At 34.4% G+C, this 27,989-nt stretch overlaps 1 protein-coding gene across 1 annotated transcript; it reads right to left on the minus strand.

Annotated features, from left to right (window-relative positions):
• Positions 1-800: 800 nt before the first annotated feature.
• Positions 801-27,259, minus strand: HNF4G (hepatocyte nuclear factor 4 gamma). Its single transcript, XM_003269457.3, has 10 exons — positions 27,056-27,259; positions 23,189-23,357; positions 19,461-19,555; positions 16,138-16,244; positions 14,445-14,600; positions 11,559-11,646; positions 8,961-9,113; positions 8,594-8,830; positions 7,180-7,302; positions 801-3,688 (listed from the first exon to the last, which is right to left on the minus strand). The coding sequence occupies exons 1-10, from the start codon at positions 27,189-27,191 to the stop codon at positions 3,567-3,569; spliced, it is 1,386 nt and encodes a 461-aa protein (XP_003269505.2). The 5' UTR covers positions 27,192-27,259; the 3' UTR covers positions 801-3,566.
• Between the last annotated feature and the right edge of the window lie 730 nt (positions 27,260-27,989).

Here is a 27,989-nt window from a genome sequence, read left to right on the forward strand (position 1 = left end):
TCCTTGAAAGCAGCTGTATAGGGGCTGTACCCTGCAGAGCCACAGGGGCAGAGCTGCCCAAGGCCTTGGGGACCCACCTCTTGCATCATGTGCCCTGATCATGAGACATGGAGTTAAAGGAGATTATTTTGGAGCTTCAAGATTTAATGAGTACCCTGTCTGGTTTTGGACTTGCATGGGGCCTGTGGCCCCTTTATTATGGCCAATTTCTCCCATTTGGAATGAGAACGTTTACCCAACGCCTATATACCCATTGTATGTTGGAAGTAACTAAGTTAAGATTTTGAGGAATTGTTGTGAAGGCATAATTGGTTTTGAAATGTAAGAAGGACATGAGATTAAGGAGGGGCCAAGTGCAGAATGATATGGTTTGGCTCTATGTCCCCACCCAAATCTCAAATCAAATTGTAATCCCCATATGTCTAGGGAGGGACCTGGTGGGAGGTGGTTGGATCATGGGGGCAATATTCCCCATGCTGTTCTTGTGATAGTGAGTTCTCACAAGAGCTGATGGTTTAAAAGCATTTGGCAGTTCCCCTCTCACTTTCTCTCTCCTGCTGCCTGTGAAGTAGGTGCTTTCTTCTCCTTTCACCATGATTATAAGTTTCCTGAAGCCTCCTTAGCCATGCAAAACTGTGAGTCAATTAAACCTCCTTTCTTTACAAATTACCCAGTCTCAGATAGTTCTTTATAGTAGTGTGAAAATGGACTAATACAAATGACTATATAAAATATATTATCAGTATCTGTAAAAATATGAAAGCATTTTTGAACACTAATGAAGCACCTAGTTTCAGTGATTTTTTTTTTCTCAGTTTTTATTCAGAAAGTTTAGTGAAACAAACATAGCATCACAGTTTAGGAATACTTTAATCTCACTATAATTTAACATTGTAAAAAATCTACTAATTTTTGATTTCCAACAATAAAATTTATAAAAATAATTTTACATTTATAAAATGAATTATTTCACAATAAATTATTCATTTCTATTACCTGAAAAAAGTTGAATACTATATAAAAGTAATAACTTCCCTTATCAATATTTTGAAAATATGCTGAAAACATCAGTTCCTTTTTTCCAGCATCTTTGGCAGTTCAGTATATAAAAATATAATATTATAAATTCCCTGACCATAGTTATTGAAGCAGAATCATTACTAATAATTTCAAAGATATAGCTGTTTAGTAAATACACATGAATAAATTACAGGGTTCACTAAAAATAAATTTTATCTTTTATATTTCAAAGGTTTTTGCTATGTTCTGAATTTTTGTGTTTTCCAAAATTCACATGCTGACACCTAGTCCCCAGAGTGATGGTATTAGGAGGTAGGGCCTTGGGAGGGTGATTCAGTCATGAGAATTAGTACCTTTATTAAAGAGACCCGAGAAAGCTACCTTGTTCCTTTTATGTATAAGGACACAGCTAGAAAATGCCATGTATGATCCAGAGGCCTAATTTGTTGATTCCTTAATCTTGGACTTCCCACCATTGAGAACAGTGAGAAATAAATTTCTGTTGTTTATAAGCTGCCAAGTTCATAGTATTTCGTTACAGCAGCCTGCACAGACCAAGGCAGTATTTTTTTTTTTTAATGTCTTCTAAGGGAACCCCCCCAAAAGTAAACAAAAATCTACGAAAGTTATTTGTATGATAAAAATCAAAACATTCTTATTCACGAAATTGAAACTACAGTAAATTTTCAAAAAATAAGAGTTAAAAAACTCCCCCCATATGATATATTTTACAGTTTCACAAGGGTACCAGGTCTTGAAGGAATTTTATTCAATCTATTAAATCGTAAATAGCTTTTAATAATCATTATTCTACTTTAAGAGTTCGATTTTACTTTAAGAGCTAATAAGTTACTTAATATTACTATAACCTTTTTACTTATAAGGTAAGTGGGAGATATGACATCATAATCTTAGACATTTTAAAAAATCCTGAGAAAGATTATTTCAATCTTTTACAGTTCGGGATCCTCTTTTTAAAAAAATATTATTGATAATTACTCAACCAGCTTTTCCAATTTTCCCTCTCCTCAACCAGAGAGGAGCCACTGCCTCATGAGGTGGCCCATGCTTCATTTGTTTTAAAATAAATTCCAGCTTTAAGTGATATCAGAGAGTTTAAGGCTCCAATGAACTGTACTCCTCAGTCTAGAATTCGACATTTGGTACATCCCTGGGCTGCTACATTTTGAAGAATCTGCTAAGCCAGTCATTTTACTTTGTTTTTGTTTTCATCAAAATCTATCTGGTGAATCTTTTATTTTATCTAATGTTTTTAAGAGAAAGTCTTGTTAAAACTACAAAAGTGGTTTCTTATTCAAGCCGCAACAATTTTACACTCACTGCTTATTGGTAAATATATATTATAGGTGATATGATGAATAGTATCCAATCATCACTCAACTGCATATATTTAAAAACCACACTATGAGTAAGAAGTTCACATTTTTCATTCCACACCAAAGATTCATTAAAGTCAACTAGACCTGGGCTTGAATGTGGTTCTCTCACTCGTTATGTTTGTGAACTTTGGTTATGCTCCTTAAACCCTCAAGCTAAAGTTTCCCTTCTTTATAAAACAGAGATAATGATATCTCTCCTAAAGTGTTATTGTGAGGACCAAATAAGGGACATGGGTGGCAGATGGCTAACTTGTCCTCAGAATCAGTTCTCTCAGAGAGGCATGGCTTTGGCTGACACAGACTTTCCACCTATAGATAATTCTCCTGGCTACCATGGGAGCCAGCTGTGGGCATGTGCTAATTTCTAGTCAATGGATAACTATTTTCTAAATTGTTTCAGGAGAAAGAAATAAATTCCTCTCTTGATTTCGTCACTGTTTTAGGGGTTTCTTTGTTACAGTTCACCCTGCATCCTAACTGATAAAACCAACATGTTTTTGCTTAACATACATCTTCAAATAAAGTCAGATTTCAAAAAGTATCCAGTCATCCTTGGAATGGTTTTTTGTATTTTTCTAAACTTAAGATAGGAATATTTAACTCTAAAGCAAAGAGTTGCTTCTTTACCACAGACTGTCCACAAAAGATTCTTCTTGAAAAAGATACAGCCTATTCTACAGCAACTGCTTTATTTTTCTAATCTGCAAGTTTATAATTTATTTTAAAAAACTTAGCTCATTTTATATTAAACCGAGATTTCTGATCTACTATTTTCAGTCAAAAACGAACAGTTTGTTCTGCATCACATCACAATAAAGCAATTATTTACAGATTTAAATTAACATTAATAAAACAAATGAAACTCATACATAAGATTCAGTTGGTTCAGGCACAATGCAGGGGCAGTTGGAAAAAATGCCCTATATAAACATCTTCAAACTCAGATATACATTGGTTGCATGTGAAAGTTTTACATAGTAGCAATAACGAACAGAATGAACGTATAAACAAGAAAATAGGACACCGTCTTATAACAGCACCATGAGGAAGCCTTGGCTAAGAGTTTGCCAAAAGTGCTATCCTGAGATATTTCAAGATCAACAACTTTTCACATTTATGTAGTGCCGTTCTGAAGTAAACACATTTTCACAATTGCTTTTGTTTGGAGAGATGCTGGTGTGAAATGACTGATGCTTGGTTTGTAGCTATTTTGTACTGTTCTTGCCCAGAGCCTTGTGGTGGGGAAGGGAGTGGGGTTTCAGGAGTTGCTGAAAAAGAATCAGAGAATTGAGTGTGATGGTGGCAGTCAGTCTTCCCCACCCCATTAAACCCTACATAACACCAATACACATTAGCGCAATTTGAAAATGTTTTTAAAAGATCCTGTATAGAATAGTGATTTGTAGAATGCACTACTGGCCCATGACACACCATTACAGAGTACTCTCAACTTACTTCCCAAATAAATAGAAAGAGGTCATGTTAAAAAATTTTTTTCATAGTCACTTTAAGGTGTTTTCTGCCTTTCCTAATAGCATTTATAAGCATTTAATTCTCTAATAAACCTAGCAGGAAAAAAGGCAATGAAAAGAATTAACAGAAGGATAGTTTTCTCAAATATTAAAAAGCAATATTTTTTACAATCAAAATTCACATAAAATGAAAATATATTTGGTTTGGATTCCACTAATTCAGACATATTAGATGACATAAAAAATTAAGGTTAAGATACTTTATAAATGTCCTGAAATCTAAGTTGTAGTCAAAAGCATCTGAAAAATACTGGCTTTTTTTTTTTTGCTTCAAAATTATTCTATTACAATCGAGCTTGCCTGTCCCATCCCCTTTGATGCAAAGAGCAAGCCTGAGTAATTGAATAGAAAGTAATTGAATATAAAAAATGGAATTGAATGTAAAAAGTTACAGTTTCAAAACTTCATTGTCTAGAATAGTAGTTCTTTCTATTGTAAAATCTAACCATATTATAAAATAATCTAGGAGTTATTCTGTAATTTTTAGAAACGAAATATTTTAGTACTCACGCTTATTGTTATTGTATTATTCCACATAGTAAACAGAACTAACAGAAGATGTTTGATGATCAGACTGAGGCTTTGTAAACTCTATAGCTTATGTCTCAACAGTTTTAAAACACTATATACAAAACAAGAACAGTCTCCTTTTACCTGGTGTTCATTAATACATTAGCTTTATATTATTGTTAAGTATTGGTTAGCAATTACTTAGAAGCAAAATTTTTAAGTGCAGTTTAAATGACAAATCAATATCAAAATCTGCTTTTAAAATTATTTCTGGCTATTTAGACTAGCTCTAAGACTGCAGTAGCCTTCTCTAAAAGACCAAGAAAATATGCATGAACTTAAATTTTGGTTGTGTTTAATATCCTGCTTTGCATAAAATATAAATTATTTCAAATGAGCATAGTAAAGCCAAGTTTTCTTTTACAAACAATTCCCACAAATAGTATGTGGAAAGAACAAGAATAAAAATGAGTGTAACAATGTGATTTTTAAAAGACTAGGGTAAGCAAATGTGTTTTTAAAATACTAGAATAGTAGCCCTTAAAAAGTATTCAACCACCAGCAGAACTGTCCAGCTCTCTTGCCAGTTGATTCCTACAATGCTTATTGTGTTGTTAATGTGTTTTATTTTGTGAGTTTATGAATAACTGATCTTTAAGAGACACAACTCCATAAACTCTCTAGTTTGGTATTAGGCTTGCCCCTGTCTTTCTGCTCTTGATTATCTATTAAATGAAAATGATAAGATCTATTCTGCAAAGATGGTCCCAAATAATGTCTTTCAAGTACATTGGAAATCCAAGATTATGCCATATTTTTCTATAATTTATATTTTTTCCTAACAATTTCATTTCTTTCTCTCTCTCACATGCTCAAATAATTTTGGTTTCATATATTATTTACACAAAGATCTACCTGTGCTTGTATCTAAAAGATGGAATGGTAGCATGCAGTCCCATGGCCTCTATGTTCCCTACCAATGCCTAGAAGTCAGGTGGTACTGGTAAATTGTTGTTGCATTGCATACAACATTTGGGGAAAAAAAAAAAAACAATGTTGTAGCTAGCTATTAAAGGCTATTGTAAATACAGTAGGCAATAAGAGTATGCATAATAGTTACATCACAATAACTCAAGTCATCTCAGTGAGTTAATAGGTTTGGTGTTCAGAGTCAATAGATCAAAGGTAAATCTGGGATTAATTAGAGTAAATTCAGAAGCAAGTAATCAGTTAATCTAGATATTTAATCAAATAATTAGAGATTTGTATCACCACAGAAGCTTAGAAAAAATAGAATTAGCATGAAGGCTACAATAATAGATTAATTTATCTACTAACAATCTCTATCATATTTATATAGTCATTTGCGTTCCTAGGAGTTTTCATAAGCAGCCCTCACTGCACAATTCTAATGTGAACGAATTCTGGTTACCAAGGCTTAGTTAAACACCACCAGTCTGGCAACAACATGGTTCAAGTTTCAGTTACCACGGTAACTCACAATTAACAGTGAGTAATTTCATAAATACAGACTCCACTGCCAACTCTTCAGTCTGCAAACAGCTACCTAAATAACAGATGTGCTTTATGATCAGTGACTGATCATGTCATAACTTTTAGTCTGTCCATGATCGGTCATTGAGCATCTTCTATTCAGTTCAGGCGTGGAAAACAAACTGCATACAGTGGCTGTGTTGCCTCCTTGTTTCCTAGTGGTAAATTCACATCACATTTTACAAAATTGAATAATTGAATTAGAATTGACCAACAACAGTGAAAATGCAGAAAGGAATAAAAAGTGATAATGCTGGAAGTGACATACAAATAGAACATAAATGCAGTCACAGAAGAAGCAGCTGACCATGGGAATGTTGCCGCTGCTGTTGTTTGAGTCTAAATATGCAGCCAGGAACCTAGCAAAGGAAAACGTGTCCACATAAATGAGAAAGTTGGATGTGTCGAAAGGGGAGAAGGTGTCCCAAAAGAAGTGAAACCGGCAAGAAAATTTCACATTAAACGAATTCTCAGAAACATGCCAGGACATTGAGAATGCAAGGGATAAAATGTTGAAAGCTGATCCAAACTTCCCAATGAGTAAAACTCATCAGGGCGCAGAGAAGATCCTCACTTCCTAATATAAGTTTCAGAAGGTGACAAGAACTGGTCAAACTGCGTTTCACAATTTTTTTATAAAGAAATAAAACACTTTGATTGTCAATATTCCTAATGTTTTAATTACAATGTACCAACTGAAATGTTTTATATTGGATTCTACAAAATAAGTATAAAGATTATATTCATTTAGTCTCCATAAACATTAAGAGAGTTCTTAATGTTTTGACAAACATTTTTGAAGGTCCCAAGCAGGAAATAATTTTCCCATTGATTATTCAGATTCCCTTGCACGGTTTCAGCTTGCATTGTCATTTTTATGGTCTCACACTGCCATGCAAAGCAAGGACTACTTGTATACTCTTTTGTGCTCCCCAGACCTATGAAGTTGAAAGATTTTTCTTACATTTTCATTTTAGGAAGAAAACTTACGTCTAGAGAGAAAAAGTGACAAGCTGAATAACAATCTTCTACTGCTGAGTCCCAGATGGGAAATTACACCAAGTTTTTGCCATTTCTGGTTACTAATAGATTCTTTCCCACAATTCCACTTTCTCTTGGGTAATTAAGAAATATCATGGTTGAAAAGTAGCCTATATACTTACAGATCTGGTCTGCATGAACCAGTGTTGACATAGGACCTAAAAGTATAGTTTGTCCAGTTAATGGATCTTGAGACAAATGTGGATGCATTGGATGATGGAGATGACTGCCATCATTGGAAGCCCCTACAAAAGATAAAAACATGCTGTGTTAGTGATATTTAATCAGGAACAGCAAGTTTACCTTGAAACAAATGTTTTGATTGACAGCTTAAATATTGTTATTTTTGCCAAGTGCTTTTTGGGAATTCAAAAATAAATTGACAGAACCACTGGCATATTAAGAACAATGTCAGCTTTCACTGTACATTGGCTAGATTAATGTTGCATCATATTATGCTGTATATTAATAATGGACCTTGTGTGCCATTTCCTGGAATCATTAGGTTCGCTGCCTGTTGTTAAGGCAATTCCAAGAATCACTTACCTCAAGTTTATAGTATTTGGGATCACCGTAATAGCATGAACAACTTTCATTTCAGAAAGATACCATTAGGAACAAATTATGCACCAGAAAACTGAAAATAAATATGATGATTTTACAAGGAAATTTAATCTAGATTGGAATGCAAAATAAATGATTTCTTAACTTATTCCTGACATTTATTGCAACATTGAAATATCATTTTCTCTTTCTACTATTTTGTGTCAATTAATTATTTCAGGAGCACAGTGTTCATTTTTAAGATATTTAAGTATTAGGTTACATTGCAATTCCAGTATCCTTGAGGTTTTAAATGAATCAGGGCATGAAAAACCATGATCTATTTGAAGAGGTCACAAAACCAGGAAATTTGTTTCTGTTTGCCATGTTTGGAAGGATCTGAAAATTTAAGTCAGAGAGATTGTGGAGTAGAGGTTGTGGAGGCTAATAAGAATGGAGGTTTGAGGCTGGGCGCCGTGGCTCATGCTTGCAATCCCAGCACTTTGGGGGGGCAAAGGCTGGCAAATCACAAGGTCAGGAGATCGAGACCATCCTGGTCAACACGGCGAAACCCCGTCTCTACTAAAAATACAAAAATTAGCCAGGTGTGGTGGCCTTGTGCCTGTAGTCCCAGCTACTCCGGAGGCTGAAGCAGGAGAATCACTTGAACCAGGGAGTCAGAGGTTGCAGTGAGCCGAGATTGCACCACTGCTCTCCAGCCTGGCTACTGAGCGAGACTCTGTCTAAAAAAAAAAAAAAAAAAAAGAATGGGGGGTTTGAATCTGTTCAAGTATTTTTGTCTCTCTGATGGGTCTTGCAAATTTTCTAAATGTAAAAACTTGAGTTCATTATGTCATAGCAGAAGGAAACAAAATTCAGGAGCATCACATCAACTTCAATAGATGAATTAAATATGGACAAAAAAATCAATAGGTCAAACTTATATTTAGTGTGATTCTAATCAATAAAGTAGAACTTCTTCAATGTACTCACCACCTAGTAGCATTTCCTGAAGTAGATTGTCAATTTTAACCATCCCAAAAAGTTTAACGAACTGTATTTGCTCAATCATTTGCCACGTGATGCTCTGCAGTGTGGGCAGGAGCAGAAGCAACTCTCCAAACCTCCCCCGGGAGTCATACTGCCGATCATTGATGTAGTCCTCCAAACCGATCTGCACTTGGAACCTCATGTTCTTAATTTTTACTGGATCGCTTAGCCCTTTTGCATCTAACAAAGGAATAAGAGAGGCAGTGTACAGATTTAACCTAATTAGAGTGTAAGACAATAAATATTCTAATATTGAAAAGTAGTTCAATTTTTATTATATTAATTCTCTAGTGGAATTTTGAAAACCAACCTGGATCAAAAAATACAATTGCCTTTAAACAAGCATACTCATTGTCATCAATCTGGATTTCTTGAAATGGTCTAACCAGCTCATCTAGAACACGATTGGCCACACGGCTAATCTCAACTTCACAGCTGTTGCGGTGAATAACGTAGTTGTTTCCTATGAGAGAGAAAACAAAACAAAACAAAACAAATAACCACCTGTCTCCCCAAACTGTCAGCACTGTTTAAAATTTAACAAACCTGTGTTTAAAATAGTCCACCCTTGAAGGAATAGTGATGTGCTTCCTCTCTCAGTGGTGTTGTTAGTTATGCTAGAAAAACTTAAGCATGCTTAAAGGACCAAGAACATTGATAATGTGATCACAGGCATTTTAACGGGATCAGTCACTGGTGATAACACGAAAGTGCAGACTAATAACATGCTAATATTTGACAAACTCTAAATATAATGATTAGTTTTTCTCTGTGTCAGTCGTCTATTAGAGTTTTATTCACTAATGACTATGATACAAACCCTAAAGAATCTTTCTTGTTTACAGCAGGTTAAAAACAGCACTTTGATACTCTAGGCATTCTAGGCATACACTATTGAGACAGTTTTAACACGCCTAAGTAAAGGAGGTTAATTTTTTTTTAAATTAGCATGTGAATTCTCACGAGTTGCCTCTGATAGTATGTTTTCTCTTCCTGGACTTCTTTAAATAGAGGTGGGATAACCACTTTATAAGGCTGACTTTAAGGGAGTTCAGAGATTGGGTAGTGAGCTGGACCACCTATTCCCTAAAGATCTTTCTAACTTAGAAATTCTCTGGCTATAATATGATGAACATTTTTATAGCTTCCAAAAACAACAGCTAAATTGTTATTTTCTGGTTTTATAGAAAGACAAATATTCTAAATTCTTTCACTGCAGGCAAAGACAATCCTCGGGGTAACAGCATGTTCAATGGCAGCCTCAGTCTTTCTTTTTTCTCCAGCTTTATGGAGGTATGACAACCAAACAGAATTGTATATATTTAAGGTGTACAATGTGATTTTTTGTTTGTTTGTTTGTTTTTAGATGGAGTCTCTATCACCCAGGCTGGAGTGCAGTGGCACGATCTCAGCTTGCTGCAACCTCTGCCTCTCAGGTTCAAGTGATTCTCATGCCTCAGCTTCCAGAGTAGTTGGGATTACAGACTCCCACCACCACGCCCAGTTAATTTTTTGTATTTTTAGTAGAGACGAGGTTTCACCATGTTGGCCAGGCTGGTCTCGAACTCCTGACCTTAAGTGATCCTCCTGCCTCTGTCTCCCAAAGTGCTGGGATTACAGGCATGAGCCACCACGCCTGGCCCAATGTAATGTTTTAATTTGTATCTACATTGTGAAATAATTACCATAGTAAAACTAATTAACATGTATTTCACCTCACATAGTTACTATCTTTTTTTGAGTTTCACTCTTTCTTTATGAAAGGTTAGCTTACCTAATTATTCTGGGTAAATCAATTTAAAACTAGAATGTATACAGTAGGCACTTTGTTTTCTAGGTATACTGCATTTAGGTCTATAACAAGAACAATATTCTAGATGTTTACTAGAAATGCAAGAGAGATATTTAATAGCATTTCAGGGCATAGTCTCCACAATCACATTACGTGGTTTAGAATCTTGGCTATATTCTTTTCTAGCTTTGTGACCTTTGGTAAACTTTCTCTGCCTCCATTTCTTCACCAGCAAAATGGGCTGAAAATAATAGTACTAATCCCTTAGGGCTATTTCAAGGGTTAAATGAGAGAATATATATCCATAAACATGTAATGTACTTAGACCAGTTCATTTACATAGTAAACCTGCAATAATATTAGATATTGTTATATTGTCTTCAATTTATTTATATTTGGGGCTAAAACATCTAGCACAAAAATAAAATAATCTAGTCATATTTTCACACATGCCAGAGAGAGGTAGAGCTAGTAAGTGTCAGAAGGATCTCAACCCTCAAAACCTAATTGTTTAAGTTAAGTAAGGTAGTGGGATTGGAAAAATTAATGAAGACAAACGTTTTTTCTTTATGTCTTCTCTACCCCACCACCCCACACCTATTATCCTTCTTTAGCCTCTTCTAGCATTCCTATCTATTGAAATTGTTCGGTCATTACCACCAATACTTTTTTACTTGATCATGTTGTAGCATATCATGGGCTATCATAGGCAATAAGATCATAGGACGTAAACATGTTTTTTTAAAGTGTATAAAATAAAAAGCAGACTCTGAGGAAATATGAAAACACACTGAGACTCCATAAGGCAGCCATATAATTCACTAATTATTCATTCTGATATAATTTGAACATACCTCAATATTATGTTTATTGAGCAACATCTCTCATTTATTTTTAAATCTTAATGCTCCCTGATCATCTCACGGACTCTGAACTTTCATACAGTCAAGGCAAGGACAAATAAGGCCAAGTGAGGACACAATTAAATTAAACCTGTGAAGTGACAGCACCATTTGACAGTGTCTGTAAATACTTGGAACATACAGAACAGACCCTGTATAATATTGCAAGAATAAAATACGCATAATTTCTTCTTAAATTAAAAAAAAAACTTACCCAAAAGCAAAATATCTTTATACATCATGGATCTCTTTGTAGCTCCAAGCAGCAGGTGCTCCCCTGCGTGAGCCCTCAACAGTGCCACCTTAATGAAAAATTCTAAGTTTAACAATTAATTATAATATATAATGATTAAAAGACGACATGAGTCTTGTTAACTTACAGTGTTCTTTAAGCCTGGGACTTTTTGTTTGTTTAACAATCTATAGTATTCATAGATACATGCCATCATTAAGCCTTCCAGTTTTCTATCATAGCATGTCAATAGAATTTACTTTTCAAAAATTTTAAAACTATCTAGCAAGTCAATACAATGGCAGCACAAGAAAAAAAAAAAAGAACCAGACAAGTTAACTGTTTGCAAGGGAAACAGAATCAAACAGACCAGAGTTCAAATCCCAGCACAGCCACTTACTACCTGTTTAACCTTGTGTAAGTTAACCAGTATGTTTGAACTTACTCATTTGTTTTCATCTATAAAATGGGAGTAGAGATAAAAAAAATCTCATCATGTACTCATGAGTACTAAATGATAAAACATACATAAAACATAATCTCCTGCATGTAATAAACTAAATAAACAAAAGCAAAGCCAAGACTTCTTGTAAGGAAAAGATGGGAGGTCTGGGTTCTGCCACTTTCTAGACTACTCTTCTCAGTAAGCTCTCAACTGAGCTTCATTTGTACACTCAATTACCTGCTGGGCATCACCACTAGGAAGTATAGGAGGCATTACAAATTTAACACCTACCAATGTAACGCTTCTCCATTATCTTCATCTAGTAAATGGCACCATAATCCAAAGTGCTTGTTCACATCAAAACAAGAGACTATTTTGAGTCCTCTCTAACTCTACAGTAAATTCTAGTGCTGCTTCTCAAAATACAAGCCAAAGTGATCCACTTCTTTTCATCTCCATTGCTACCACCCCAGTCCAGGCTGAAAAGTCTTTTAATGGTTTCTTATCGTCCCTAGACTAAAACCCAAACTCGTCAAACATGGCCTCACAGGTGATGGGAGGCGTGAGAGGAGTCAGTGCTTTGCCTCCCAGCCCTCGTGTCTCTGACTTCATCTCGCAACACCCCTTGTTCACATTGTTCTTGCCTGACTCAGAACCGTGGACATGCTGTTCCTGTATCTGGAGTGCTTTCTTCTCAGATTCTCCTGCACTTGGCCCCTTGTCTTTCAGGGTCTCAGGCAATAACTTCTCTGGTCCTCAGTTTAAAGTATCTCTTCTCATTTTATTCCCATTCTCCAACAACTCATCCTATTCCATTTTATAGCATTTTATAGAGCTTATCTCCACTTGGAATGAACTTTCTCATAATTTTTGCATTTATTAAGTTATCCACCTCTCTCAAATAGAGTGTACATTTATGAGAATAGTGAAGAAATCTGTATTTTTACTGCTAAATACCCACAGTTCCTAAAACTGAACAAGAATCTCCTAATAAATATTCATTTGATTAATTTATTGAGTGAATTTTACTGACATAGGGTTCAGTTTTAGAAACTGTAAAATGGAGATAATAACACCTGTCAGTGAGCTCCTGAGAGAATTAAATGAAATGTTGTAATTTATAGTGCAACTGAAAGCTGATTTCCCATGCCTTATTCATAACAGACATTTACTAATTTGTGGCTAATTAATAAATGTTCTACTGTTAATATTAAAGAATCAGTTGGCAAATTAAAACTGTTTTTCACTGGTTACTGGATTTTAATTTCCCAATTTTTAAATCACTGAATATATAAGTCAGCAATTTCTAAAGAAGAATGATAATAAAAATATAAAACTCATAAATAACGTAACCCTACTTATATTGCTTGGGGTGAGACTGGTAGGTTTTAGCAATTTAGCATTATTCACTGGCATAACCTTCTGAGCCATACTATCTTTATGATATGTCAATATTCGTGACTCATACCAGGAAGGCAGTTACAGAGCATTTTAAGAATTATTTCAGATTTCACTGTATTTTTTTTTTCCTGTCACCAGGTGAAATGCTCTCTTAAAAATAAATATACATTGGTTATAACACTTAACACGGTTAATTTAAGGTGAGAGAAAAGGAATTTTTCAAATTATTTTCATCTACAAAAAATTATACCCTGCTTAGTAAGAACAGTTCAAAATGAATCTGAAACCAAAACACTTATCTTTATAATACAATTAGGAAATTCAAGTTTCTAAGTATTTACTAAAATATCATAATGGACATATGACGAAATATGAAAATATAAGTATTAGTAAAAGATCACTCTATCTTTTCTTCTGTAAATTTTATTTCTCTATAAATTTCTGATCATGCTTCTACAGATTTTTTTTTCTTTTTGCCAGACATGTAACTTTTATACAATAAATTCTGGAATAAAATTGACAGGATGAAAGGTAAAACTTCACGTTAATTGCATGAAGTACCCACCAAGACAACACCACAACCTGTGTGGTTTCTGTCTAGGAGTGACCTGGTATTTCTGAGGAGTTTTATGTAGCACCTTCAGTAAACACCAATACACAACATCCACCATTTGCTTCACAGACATTCACTCTTCTAATACTTTGTCTCACAATGATAGTTACATGCTATCTGCCTTTCTCCCTCACATGACCCTTTTAAAATTCCAAAAGGGCAGAGGAGTGTTTTGTTCAGTTCTTGTCCAATCAATAAATTTGCTACACCCCTAAAATAAAAGTCAAACAGTTGTGCCTCTTGATAGAACAAGGTGAATGGGTAAGAAAACCCACTCCTTTCTCTCATAACTTATCTTTTGTCAAATACAGTAATATAGCATATGCATTACAAATAAAATGGAAAGAACATAAACTTAGCAAAGTTCAAGGAGCATTTTTAAAGCATTTATAAAGTTTTAAATGTATACCTGATCATCCAATGGTAATTCACAGAAGGCAGGAATATATTTAGCCCATTCCACCAAGACTAAGAGCTGCTGTTTCATAGATTCACAGACATCACCAATACTTGCAATTTTCTTAACGTTTATGTCAGTGCTTGACCCAGGGCTTGAGACTGAGATCTAGTATTAAGAAAAACATTATATTATCATTTAAAATAATAGATGGCCAACATTCCCCTTTTTTTCTTTTGACTATGATAAGTAAAGGCCATAGAAGTAGGCACTATTGTTACAGTATCTTGACAAATACTAAACATTTTAAATTGAAAAATAAAATACTGATTTAAATTGGAAAATAAAATACCTATCAGTTTACAAGTTAATTTAAAAACATTTCATATACATAGCACCATCCTCTGAGAGCAGTATCTTATGTAGTGGTCAAATCTGTACACTAAGTTTTACCCCAACTTTTGAGGAATTTCACAATTCAAAATGGCTATATAAATAGATAGTATCCATATGTAATATGCTCTTTGATTTTATTTTGAATTAAAGGTTATATTTTCTTTAATTTGTGGAAGTTTATGAAGAAAATGTTTTCATAAAGTTTACCCAGTTGGGGAGACAAGAAGCAAGAACTATTTGTCTCGCTGCATTAAAAGGAAGCCATCAAAATTAAATTAAGAAACCAATGTGTGACTCAGCAATGTTGAAGAGCTTAACATATAATAAATTTGTAAGATTTGTAAATTTGTAAATCTGTAATTTTAGGCTATATAAAAATATAAGTAGTAAAGCTTTTCTGCTGAAAGAAAACACAGTCTAAAAGTTTTTATAAACTTATTTTTGAACATGCGTGTGAGTGTATCTTTATCTGTATTTGAATATTTTCTCAGAGCTCCCCTTTAAGTCATTCTCTAAAAGCTTTATTGCCCATCAAGCAATCTTCAAGTAATAATGATAATGGTGATGTTAACCTCATCATATTACCCTTGTGTTATCAAAAATGAAAGTAGTTGCGCTGACTCATTATAGGACCTGATTAACTACTTGGCGATTTTATAATCTGCTTTATAATAGAAAAATAATATTAACATTTCTAATAAGGGCAATGCTAAAATAAGTCTGATTTAAGCATTTCTTTATATGACACTAAATAATTTATTTTTATGTATATAACTAATGACTTATTTTTTTAACTGTAGAACTGTTATTTGAGAAATTTAAAATAATAAAGTTTTCTTTCTTATGTGTTTTCTGAATTCTGACTCTTTATTTAAATGTCTGTTTCCAAAGCAGGTCCCAATAATCCAGAAGTCATTTTCAAAGAAAGAAGCTCTGATAACAAACCTCAACCAAACTCCCCAAAAGTTGTGGTAGCTGTTTGTACAGATTCAATCAATAAAATAAAATATTGCCTACAGAGCTTTGTGCTATTCATTATTTTTAATCAAACTTATAAGCAAACTTTTTAAAAAACAATCTTAGACTGAAATTCATTTTATTTTTCCATTTAAAACTAATCTTGTTCAAGAATAGTCAAAATTAAGTCAGCAGTCCCACTCAAACTTTCAAAGTAAACTCTAAAATGTGTGTAGATGTAACTTGTTTTAGTAATGGGCACCTTTGAAAACACTTAGATTATTTTAGTATGATGCCTAAATGGACATTTGATTTTATTAAATAGGGTTTGATGCTGCCGTGCCACAGGTACCTGGCGAGACCGAACTTCAGCTTGTGCCAGTGTGTTAATGGAGGGGATGTTGCTGCCATCAAATGTGCTTCTTCTGGTGCTTATTCTATCGCGTTCATTTTGTACAGCTAGGGGGAAAAAGCACAGTATTTATTGAGCACTTCTCTTTAGCGTATGTTAGAATATAGATTTTGAGGAGTTTTTTTTAAGTAAAAAAAGTGAGAAAAGTTCTTTCTAAAAGACTTGGAAGAAAGATATTTTCATTCTCCACTACTTTCAAAAATAGCAATAGTCAGGCTTGTCACTAGAGCCCATAAAACACTGCTGTTTGAGACTTCATGACAGCATGCATGTTAGAAAGTGTTGGGTCAGCCAGTTTTGCCATGCTGTATTTTTAATAGGGTGGTTTTCTATTCTCTCAAAGTTAATAAAACTATAAGATAACTAGAGGAAGAGCATTGCCTATAAGATTGACCAGGTCAAAGATAAGAGTGTATTCACTATCAGAAAATATGAGTCATAGATTTTGAAACTTCCATTTTCTTTTCTCTATAAAACACTAGCAAAAATGGAAAGTAAACTTAGTTACGATGATTTTAGGATTACAATATTATGATCTTTTATAAAACACTATCCATGGGACAGTTTACCAACATTAATAAAGCAAAACTTGTACCACGGAGCAGTCTCTCCTGAGAAAATTGAGGTTTGTATATCAGCATTTTGGAAAGATGAAGAAATCCTATATATTATACAGGTTTCTAAGAGAAAGCTAGATCTGCTTCTTTATTTCAGGATTAAAAAAAAAAAAAAGAGTAATGTAATTCCCCAAATCCCTTACGGAAAACTGCATTTTTAAATATAAGGAAGAGTGACAGGGAAAATATTAACTCACATGTTTACCATAGAGAGAATAAAATCAGGCCAAGTGTAGTTCAAGTCTGTAATCCCAGCACTTTGCTAGGCCGAGGTCAAAAGTTCGAGACCAACCTGGCCAACATGGTGAAACCTCATCTCTACTAAAAATACAAAAATTAGCCAGGCATGGTGGCACATGCTTGTAGTCCCAGCTACTTGGGAGGCTGAGGCAGGAGAATCGCTTGAACCCAAGAGGCGGAGGTCACAGTGAGCCAAGATCGCACCACTGCACACCAGCCTGAGTGACAGAATGAGACTCTATCTCAAAATAAAATTTAAAAAAAAAAAAGAGAGAGAGAATAAAATCAGTCAGATATCAAAGTTGAAATTCAAAACTTTGGAGGTAAAATTATCTTTCATTAACCAAAGAGAAGGGAAACAAGGAATGTAGGCCCTAAATTATTTTGGTTAAGGCTGTAATTTGTTCTGCTGGAACAATAAGGCATTAAAATATCATTTTTTTTCTGCAAGTATGCTTTTGTTAAAGAAATCCACCAATTTCTAGAGACCTAAAACTTACTATTAAATATCCACTCCATTAAGTTGAAGGAAGAATTACAGGACTTTTTGCCTTTAAGAAAGAGTAGGTTGTCTGTAAGTTGGAGTGAATCAGTAATATTTTATTTTAAAATCATACTTACTGGTATCTTGCTCTTTTTGTTTTACAGAAATTGTTATTGATTTTAACCTACACTGACTCATTTGGAAATGCATATGCAGAGATAAAAAATTAAGATGTTAGCTATGCTTTTTGAATTTCACTTACATGATTATCCTTTAGAAAAATGCTGAAAGATATTGTAAACATTTATAATCTCAGTGCTATCATTTTTGACATAAAACTATGTTTCTATTTGTTTCCATCTAATTAATCTTGCTACTATGCTGTTAGTGTAAAAAACAGAAATATATCAACTTTAAAACTCAAAATTACTTTCCAGTCTATTTAAGAAAATAACACATTCTTTTATGAACAAAAGATAAAATTTACCTATTTTAAAACATAATTGTACTTCACAAATTGTAAAACTCATAAAGGAAACATAGGATTGTTATTTGCTTACACTTTTGTGGAGATAAACATGGAGTTCAAGTAAAAATGGAGGAAGGCAATTGACCAAGTATGTAATTAATCCCATAAACTGTCAAATAGAGCTTCCTATGAAATTAGAAACAAATCACTTTTTAAATGAGAAAGTGCTTCTCCTTTAATTTTGTGAACTTTATTTTTTGTTGTCTTCGACACTACTAACCTGAGCAAAACTAATGGTATTTCTGTATCCTTAAAATATTGAATGGCAAAGAGAAATCTAACTACGTTAAAGAAGGGTTTGATATATTTTACACTTCTTTAGCATAGTGATTTCATTTGATTTTTTTAGTTTGTGAAACAGTTGTGAAAAACATCTCTTTGTATATGATAGGCATGACCAAACAGCAAAACTGACAAGTATAAAATTTTGTAGCTGTTACACGCTGTCAAATGTTTACAGTGTGTTCAATACATTTGTTTCTAAATTAACCGTATTTAAAATGTAGGAGAATATAATCAGATTACTTAATATATTCAAGATGAAATTAGTACACACTAAAATAGCACATCTAGTCTATTGTCTTGGTCCCTTGATATAATACAAGCTTCCTGAAAGGGAAAATTATTTTGTCTGCTATCTTCACTATTGAAGCTTCAGCACCTAGAACAGTGTTTGGAAAATTGCAGTGTTCAATAAATATTTAGTTAATAAATGAATGCATGAAAAGCAGATGTTCAGTTAATGTTCATCAAAGGAAAAAAGATATTCAGTTGTTACTGAGAACAAAAACAACAAAAAATACATTTGTGTCAGACGTGGTGGCTCAAGCCTGTAATCCCAGCACTTTGGGAGGCTGAGGGGGGTGGATTACTTGAGGTCAAGAGCTCAAGACCAGCCTGGCTAACATGGTGAAACTCTGGTTCATCTAAAAATACGAAAATTAGCCAGCTGTAGTCCCAGCTACTGGGGAGGCTGAGGCAGGAGAATTGCTTGAACCTGGTAGGTTGCAGTGAGCCAGGATCATGCCACTCTGCACTCCAGCCTGGTTGACAGAGCGAGACTCCATCTCAGAAAAAAAAAAAGAAGTCTGTAATTTCAACCCACTAACAGAATATTGGTATACTATTTCATCAATAATTTTGTTGCCTTGGACAATATAGTGGTGGAGAGGATGATATCCATAATCAGATAGTCACCAGATAAATACTGGCTATACCACTTAATAACTGGATGTCCTTGGGCTAAATTCTTTAACTTGAGGAATCGTAGATTCCTCCTTATTATATTGAGGAAAATTAGAACTCATGTAAAAAGGTTATACTGATCAATGAGAATGTGTGTGTACGTTTGTCACTTTTCATCAATAATGTTAATTATCATCATCATTATTACCTTCTTTTTTCATTCCCGCTCTAAAACACTTTCTTAATCGGCAATATCTACATTGATTCCTTTTGTCCTTGTCAACAACACATTGCCGACTGAACCTATAACATCAAAGATATATTAGTTTGCAGAAAACTATAATTTACAAAAGAAAGCAAATAGACAAATGGATTTTAAATATGTATTGTCACATTTGGTTCGATAAAACGAAGGTATAGGAACAATCAACTATGACCTTTCCAGTCTCACAATCAGCATGTGCGTGAAAACACGAGCCTCACCTCTCCCTTAGTCTTTATAGTAAAATAAAACTGAATGACTATCTTCATTTTGGCTGCTGTGCATAACCACTTCTATCATGAGTCATGAAAGCCAAACCTAGTTTTGAATATCTTTGGCATTCGAGTTTTTGTTGCTTATTGCTAAATGATTTCAGTATGAAGGAGGCTATTATCAGAACTTCATGGCCCTGCATTTTCATGCTTTTCTCTTTTAAATATTCTTCTATTAATTTTAAGTGTACCCCACAACCCACTGAAGTTTACCCTAAATGGCAAATTATATATCAAGAGGTCGTTGAGGACAACATTGAGAGTACAGTTGGCATCATGGGGTAAGACTTCACACACATTAGAATGGTTGCAAATGAAATAAAGAAAAAACAAGTGTTAGTGAAGATGTGGAAAAATTGGAACCCTCATATACTGCTGGTTAAAATGTTAAATGATGCAGCTGCTTTGGAAGAAAGTTTAGCACTGTCTTAAAAAGCTAAACATAGAGTTATAGTAGTATAACCCAGCAATGCCATGCTAGGTCTGTGTGAAGAGAAATGAAACATATGTACACATAAAAACTTGTTCATAAATGTCCACAGCAGCATTATTCATCATAGCCCAAAGTGGAGAATATCCAAATGCCTATCAACTGATAATAGAAAAACGAAATGTGGCATGACTGCACAGTGGAATATTATTATTTGTCAGTAAATAGGAATGAAGTACTGATAAATGCTACAACATGGATAAACCTTGGCAGCCTATTCCATCCTAAACAAAAGAAGTAAGTCTCAAGAGATCACATATCGTATGATTTTCTTTATACAAAATATCCTGAAAAGGCAAATCTGTAGAAACAGAAAATAGATTCATAGTTGCCTCATATTGTTGGTGAGGGAGTTGGGAGGAAATGGGGGAGTAACTACTAAAGGTTTCTTTATAAGGTGATGAAAATGTTCAAATTTGACTGTAGTGATCGTTGCACCACTCTGTGGATACACTAAAAAACTGACTTGTATACTTAACCAACCAAACAAACAAACAAATAAAAAAGAGTACAGTCTCTGAAATTAAATCTAAGCTTGATTCCACCATTGACTCTCAACAGAACTTGCGGGTGTTAAGTAACCTTAATTTACAATTGTAAAATAAAGAGAAGGACTTGCCCAAAAGGTTGTTGTGTGAATACACTTCAAATAGTTGGGGGCAAATATTAAGCATACAGTAAACACTAACATTTCTTCAAAATTCTGGAACAGAATTATCCCTACATATTGATATGCACCTGTTTATTTGTAGTTGGTGATTAATGATAAGAAAAAAGGTATATATTTTGTGACCTATAAAATGTATTTCTTCTAAAAACCATCGGTGTCCACTTAAAATTGAATGAGAAGCAAAGCCTATCATCAACAAATTGAGCTAGAAGAGAAATGTGCTTTCAGAGTGAGGAACAAGGCATTGCTGACTTGGGAAAAAATGGCTGATGAGACTCAGGAGAGAGGACCAGATTGACAAAAAACACAAGGCGAATGCATTCACTTAACATTAAATTAATAACAAAAATTGAATAAACGTATTATTAAGCACCTACAACATACAAGATCCTGGTGTAGAGATTAAACAGATTAACGCTACTTGTTCCCTCCACACAAGGAAATTATAATCTAATAGAGTACACATACAAATTGTACATAATGTGAAAAACATAACGTGAAAAGTATTGAAACAGCAATTAAAAGTGCTTTTGAAGGAAATCTCAACCTCAGTTTGATGGAGCAGTTACAGTAGAAATGGAACTTTGTAATCTAAGGAAATAGATACATTTGAGACCTACACAACCTGAGCTTCAAAAAGTCTCCATGCCCTTAAACTTGCATCAATATACTAACCATTTTCTAAATGAAAAATCATAACATTTGCTGAATACTAAAATATGTAAAGAAAGCTAGGTTGGCAGTAGCACTCTTAAAAGGAAGGTGAAGGAGTTAAAATGTATCTGTTGTTAGAATATTTTTTAAACCTCTAAAAGCTGCTCTGAGAGCATCCCTTTTCCACTCTTCCCATACAGAAAGGACGGAAGTCCTGATAGCCTTTGTGATTCTCTGATTCTCACAAGTTGTAGGATTTAGTTGTTTGGATCATCATTTTACACACACACACCACACACACACACACACACACACACACACATATTTCAATTTTAACAGAGCACCTGACTCCAGAAGGTATTGTTTACAGGTTATTCTGTATTTGTTTTAGTTTAGAAGCATTCGTACAAAACTATTTTTGATGAAGGAATGAAGGACATTGATCTACCTTTTACCTTTAGAGTTTTAATGTAAATAAAAGCAAAACTCATCTAAATACACTGTTTTTTGTTTACCTGGAAAGTTTTTAAAGTGGGCAATTTATATTTCTCTTCACCTGCTTCAAACTATCTTGGAAAAATTACTAAAGAATTACCAGAGAACTAGATAGATATTTGGGGAGTTATATATTAACTTGTATTGCACCCTAGGAAATCACATGGCAAGACTTTGAGAGAGTTAACCTCTTCCCAAATGTCCAATCTGTTCTTAAAAGAACATAATTCTACACGTACCTTTTATTGACAGAACCAACATAGTTATTTTTCTGTTAAATTTAACCATTTTGTTAATAGCCTATATTCAACCTAAATGTAATCTGCATTCAAGGACAGTCATACAGATAAATCAAGATGCAATATGTATACTTAAATCGTGTTATGATGTTGACTAGGTATTAATCTAAAAAAAAACCCAAGGAAACAGCCTACTGGAAATGCTTGACAAATATACTATAGTTAAATAAGCTTCTGGCAAAACATTTAAATTTAATGACAAAAAATATGGCATGAGAAATACATTCTAAATTTTAGGACTGAAAATTAAATTTCACTCACTGATATCAACAAACTACCAAAATCATCTGCACTTTCATAATTTTGTTTTTAGACCTAGGATGTAATGGCACTTAAAAAATAAACATGAGGAAAAACACTCGTATTGAAAAACCTTTTAAATGCAGATTTTAAAATGTTTAGAGGTATATGAACATGTGGTAAAACAATAAAGAAACACAAGGAAAAGACAACATGAAATTGCAATGGTAGTTACCTCTAGGAGACAAGGGAGAAAAAGTGACAGAGGAGGTGTCCATTAAAGGCTTCAACTATATTGGTCTAAGCTGGGAGGTAGGTAGGTAGGTGGATTTTTTTATATACCTTCTATAAGTCTAAAATGTTTCATAAAAAAGAACCACCTATGTGAATACATCCTGTGTACATACCCACACGTTCTTACTTATACCGCAGTTTAGAGGTTGTATTTGTAGACTTAGAGACATACGAAAACTCTGAATTTTCTTCTCTTACTTTTTGCGTGCCAAACTGAAACATCTGTAAAGATAACTTGCCTAAAAGGGCATTTAAAGTACCTGCAAGAATAAACGTGACTCTTACGAATGCTGCGTCTGAAGAAACCCTTGCACCCATCACAGCTCGATGCCCCATAGTGTTTCCCTGTTGCTCTGTCCCCGCAGATAGCACACAGACAGTTGACGCCGTTGTCTGTGGTATTCATACTTGTCTCTGGGGCAGAACTATCTGTCAATAAAAAAGGAAGATTACAGTTAGAGTTAGTACTATTTCCTGATTAAATTGTCCTACTAATTATTTATAGGCTCGTAACACTCCATTCGTTGGCTTCTTGGAGACCCCACACTGGTGCTTTCCTTTTAACCCCTGGATGGCTGCTTCCGTTCCAAGCTCTCCTTTCTTATTTCTGAACATTTATCTTTGGGACACCATAGGGCTTAGTTCCCCAACTATGCTCTTTCCCAAGGGAAGTTTATCAGTTCCATGACAATAAATATTAGCTGTAGGATGAATAATTCCAATATTTTATCTCTAGCCCCAATGTCTCCCATGGGCATCAGCCTGAAATGCCCAAGCACCTATTGAGGAACTTCATTGTGAAATCTAATCAGAATTGTAAATTAACATATCAAAAACAAAAGTCTTTCATTTTTCCCCTAGAACTTATTCTTCCTTCCTTCAGTCTCCCCTGTATCAGTCAATGGCTCCATCCAGTTTCCCAGGGCCAATAATCTGTGAGTCTTTATTGTATTCTCTCCTTTATCTTTTATAACCAATCCCTTGGTAAGTCCATGTTTACAATAGTTTTTATTTATTTATTTATTTAATGTTTTAAGACTGAGTTTTCCCTGTTGCTCAGGCTGGAGTGTAGTGGTGCGATCTCGGCTCACTGCGATCTCGGCTCACTGCAACCTCTGCCTCCCAGGTTCAAGTGATTCCCACACCTCAGCCTCCCTAGTAGCTGAGATTACAGGCGTGTGCCACCATGCCAGGCTTATTTTTGTATTTTTAGTAGAGACAGGGTTTCACCATGTTGGCCAGGCTGTTCTTGAACCCCTGACCTCAGGCGGTCTGCCCACCTCGCCTCCCAAAGTGCTAGGATTATAGACGTGAGCCACCGCACCTGGCCTGAAATACATATTTAATCCACAACTTTTCACCACGGACATCCTTATTTAATCAACCACCATCTTTCCTCTAGATTATGGCAACAGCCTGCTATCTAAATTCTTTCCTTCCATTCTTGCTGCCCTACTGTTTGTTACCCCAAAGCCACCTAAGTGATATTGCTATAAGTAATTCATATCATGTCACCCTCTGCATCCAACCCTATCGTAACTAGATACAGATGATGTCTAGGCATCTTCCCACAGCCTGTAAACCCTGCATGTCAAACCCCCCTAAAACTCCCCCAAATCTCTGATCCCAGTATCTGGTACCACTTTTCATTCAGTTCACTATTCTCCAGCAATACCCCCTTTTTTTTTGTCATCGTTGAATGCTACTCTCATCTCAGAACTTGTTCACCTGCTGTTCCTTCTGTCTGGAAGGAAAGTTCTTCCCTAAACCTTTCTTTGAGCTAGCTACCCGGTTTCTGTTAAAGTCTCACATTTTGTGTGAAACCTTCTCTGAACACACATTTAAAAATGTCACCCCCCATCTGTCCTTCAAGTAGAACCTAGACCCCTGCTTATTTTAAGTATTATTATTATATTTTGAGTCAGGGACTTGCTTTGTCACCCAGGCTAGAGTGCAGTGGTGCAATCCTAGCTCACTGCAGCCTGGACCTCCTGAGCTCAAGCAATCCTCCCACCTCAGCCTCCCGAGTAGTTGGGGCTACAGGAGTACATCGCCACATCCAGCTAGTTTTTAATTTTTTTTATTGTAGAGACAAGGTCTCACTGTGTTGCCCAGGTTGGTCTTAAACTCTTGGGCTCAAGCGATCCTCCTGCCTCAGCCTCCCAAATTGCTGGGACTATAGGTATGAGCCACCACACCTGGCCTTAGTTTTTTAAATGGCCTTAGCTTTTTATATAACTTTATTAGTGAAAAGTATATTCTGCATTGGTCTGCTCATTTATTACCCATCTTTACACACAGAATATAAGCCCCATGTTGGTAGAGAATTTATCTGTCTTATTTAGTCCTCTGTTTTCGGACTTTATGATTATGCCCAGGATATAGTGGGTCATCTAATACATAATTCTGAAGGAAGAATTATTTTTAAAATGTAGATATTTATAATAAAATGAATATTTCTTAAATGAGTTAATATTGTGGATTACATCTTTAAAAATCTATATGCATTCAAAAGATATTAAATATGTAATATAGTAAAACTTTATTATAAAATTGTATATTAACAACTGATTATTGTATAGCTAACAAAAGGATAATACTAAAGGTTGTCGCGTCCTGATTACATTTTGTAACTTACATATATTCTACTTACTAATATTTCTGAGTAGACAAATATTGTCATATATAATTTCATGAAGTAGAAAAAAATTTTAACGAGAACATGCTTAGGGTTAGTCAGGTGACATAGGATTAAAATGCTAAACATTTTTCTTTTGGTAACATTAACAAAACAGATATTAATAATATGAAAGTTAGAACTGTTTGGAATTGATTGTATTCTGAGAGACTATATAGAAATATGAAAAATGCAACTCTTGCTTCAAGTTTAGTGCCATACTTACATATTGCTGACAACATTATTACAAACAAACAAGTTACACCACACTTTAGATATAGCCATACAAATTTGTTATTTCAGTATATTTGTTAAACACTTATAGTAAATAAGTGTTATGATTATGGCAAATATGTCCCTACCATTTCTTAATCATGAGTGTTTTTTTAAATTCAGTACTCTGATGAAATACTCTATTAAATATCTCTAGTCAAGTCTAAACATAAGGACACAAAACAGTGACTTCCTGAAAGTTGCACTACAGGTTTATTTTAACTATAGCTGTGCTAAATTTTCAGAATTCACCTTTTGACTGTTTTTTAAAATTCCCACTAATAAGGAAATGCTTATTAAAAATAGAACCAGAACACCAGTCATACAAATTATACAATACAGTAGAATAGTAAGATACCCTCAGTACAAGATATATTCTCAATCTTGCGTTAAACACACACACACACACACACATTTTCCAAAGTATACATAATTACTCGATCTTAGGAGTTCTAACAGTTATAACGTATTTTAAACAAGATTTTTTTACTAGGTATTAAGTCTAAATTCAAAGTCAATAGTAAGCTGTATTACATAAAGACACAACCCCTAAACAACTCATGTCTTATTTAAAGTTAAAATGTTACAGTAATTAAATACCAACAGCTTTGTGCGGCTAAACATTAGCCTGTCAAGTGAGGTTATAATACAAGCCTTATTCCCTTTCATATTTGCTTTCAATGCAAAAACCTGATAGTAATTTTAAATGCAGTTTCTCATCAGTAGCAATTGAGAACTGGAATTATAATGAAAAGGGTAGACAATCAGTGAAACTCCCTAATGTTCTATGGAAACTTTGTTCCATAAGTCATTTTAAATATTGCATAGAAAATATACTTTCACAGCCGATCTGCCAATATTACGTATTACTATGATTTACAGCAAATAAAATAACAGCTGAAACTACTCTTTTTACCTGTCTAACTGGCCCATGACAGAATTCTGACATTACTTTATTACACAAAACCAGGCTTTTTCTACCTCTAACACAAAATAGCCACAGCATTATTAACTTAAATTTTGTAATGAAGTGCAAAAGCTGAGATTAGTGGCCTTAAAAGCAAGCCCTAAATTCTCCAGCAAAAAAACATTGAGCCACAACCTTTGGAAGGTCAGTCTTCTACCTTCTCCAATTATACTTACTTTTCTTTACATCTATAAACAGATGATAACTCACCATTTGAATTATATAGAATCTGCATAGTTTCAAACTCCAAAGTTGTGTAAGTTGGGTCCAAAACTTCACTGTAATTTGCCATGTCCATGTCCAGTATTGGTTCTGATACCCTCATCATTGATTTAGAAACACACATACAAGTGGCACCACAAGCCCAGAGTGTGTGATGAGTGTTTTGATGTTTTGCTTTCAATCTGTGAGTGCTAATCCAAAGTTAACTGTAACTGAGTGACTTAAGAGCTGCAATGGGAGGGGCTGTAAAACTGTAACCTTCTTCAGCAGGCCATATTCTGCTTATTTCTTCTTTTATGGCATATGAAAGCAATTCCTTGTGATAATCTTGGAATGCTTCATGGAATAGCCTTATCTGAAGTGCTTAGTGGACTAACGTGATTTCCTAAATTGATTTCTAGTAGACAATAAATGAGATCATTAAGAGAAGGATTAAAAATAGAAAAGAAAATCTCATAGGTTTTAAACTCTAATAACAATGTGAGGTATCCCATTTAAGGAGCTGAAATCATATACCCCATATTCTGAAAAATGGGACTTACTTTACTGTTATAAATTTGGTAAATCAAGTCTGTAAGTTAACATTTCACATAAACACTTTACAATTTCAAGTTTTCTTAAATGTACAGTAAAGCTACATTTATTTTGGAGTAAATCAAATTTTGTAATTTGAAATGTGGGGAGCTATGACATACCCCGATAGCCCCCTAGGCATAACCCTAATATGGCCTTTAACAATATTCTCTTTCATTATCTATTTATGGGCCTGTGTCCCAACTATATTAGTAAACTTCCCAAGGGCAGAACCAGTACAGCTGCTAGTACATGGGAGGCATTTAAATAATTGTAACATGTATAATGTTTCATTTCTTTTGAATTCTGATGTCATTAAACTGAAATAAAATTATCCCTAACGTGTAGA

This window comes from Nomascus leucogenys, chromosome 16, assembly GCF_006542625.1.
Source record: "Nomascus leucogenys isolate Asia chromosome 16, Asia_NLE_v1, whole genome shotgun sequence".
In the NCBI taxonomy this organism is placed as follows: Eukaryota; Metazoa; Chordata; class Mammalia; order Primates; family Hylobatidae; genus Nomascus; species Nomascus leucogenys.

Excerpts from the sequence above, each read along its gene's own strand:
- HNF4G (XM_003269457.3), bottom strand. The coding sequence starts at position 27,191 with ATGTGTGTTTCTAAATCAATGATGAGGGTATCAGAACCAATACTGGAC. Across the intron at positions 11,647-14,444 it reads AATTACCATTGGATGATCAG|GTGGCACTGTTGAGGGCTCA; the intron begins GTATACATTTAA and ends TTTTTCATTAAG. Across the intron at positions 3,689-7,179 it reads GGTTCATGCAGACCAGATCT|CAACTCCTGAAACCCCACTC; the intron begins GTAAGTATATAG and ends ATTCTTTTTCAG.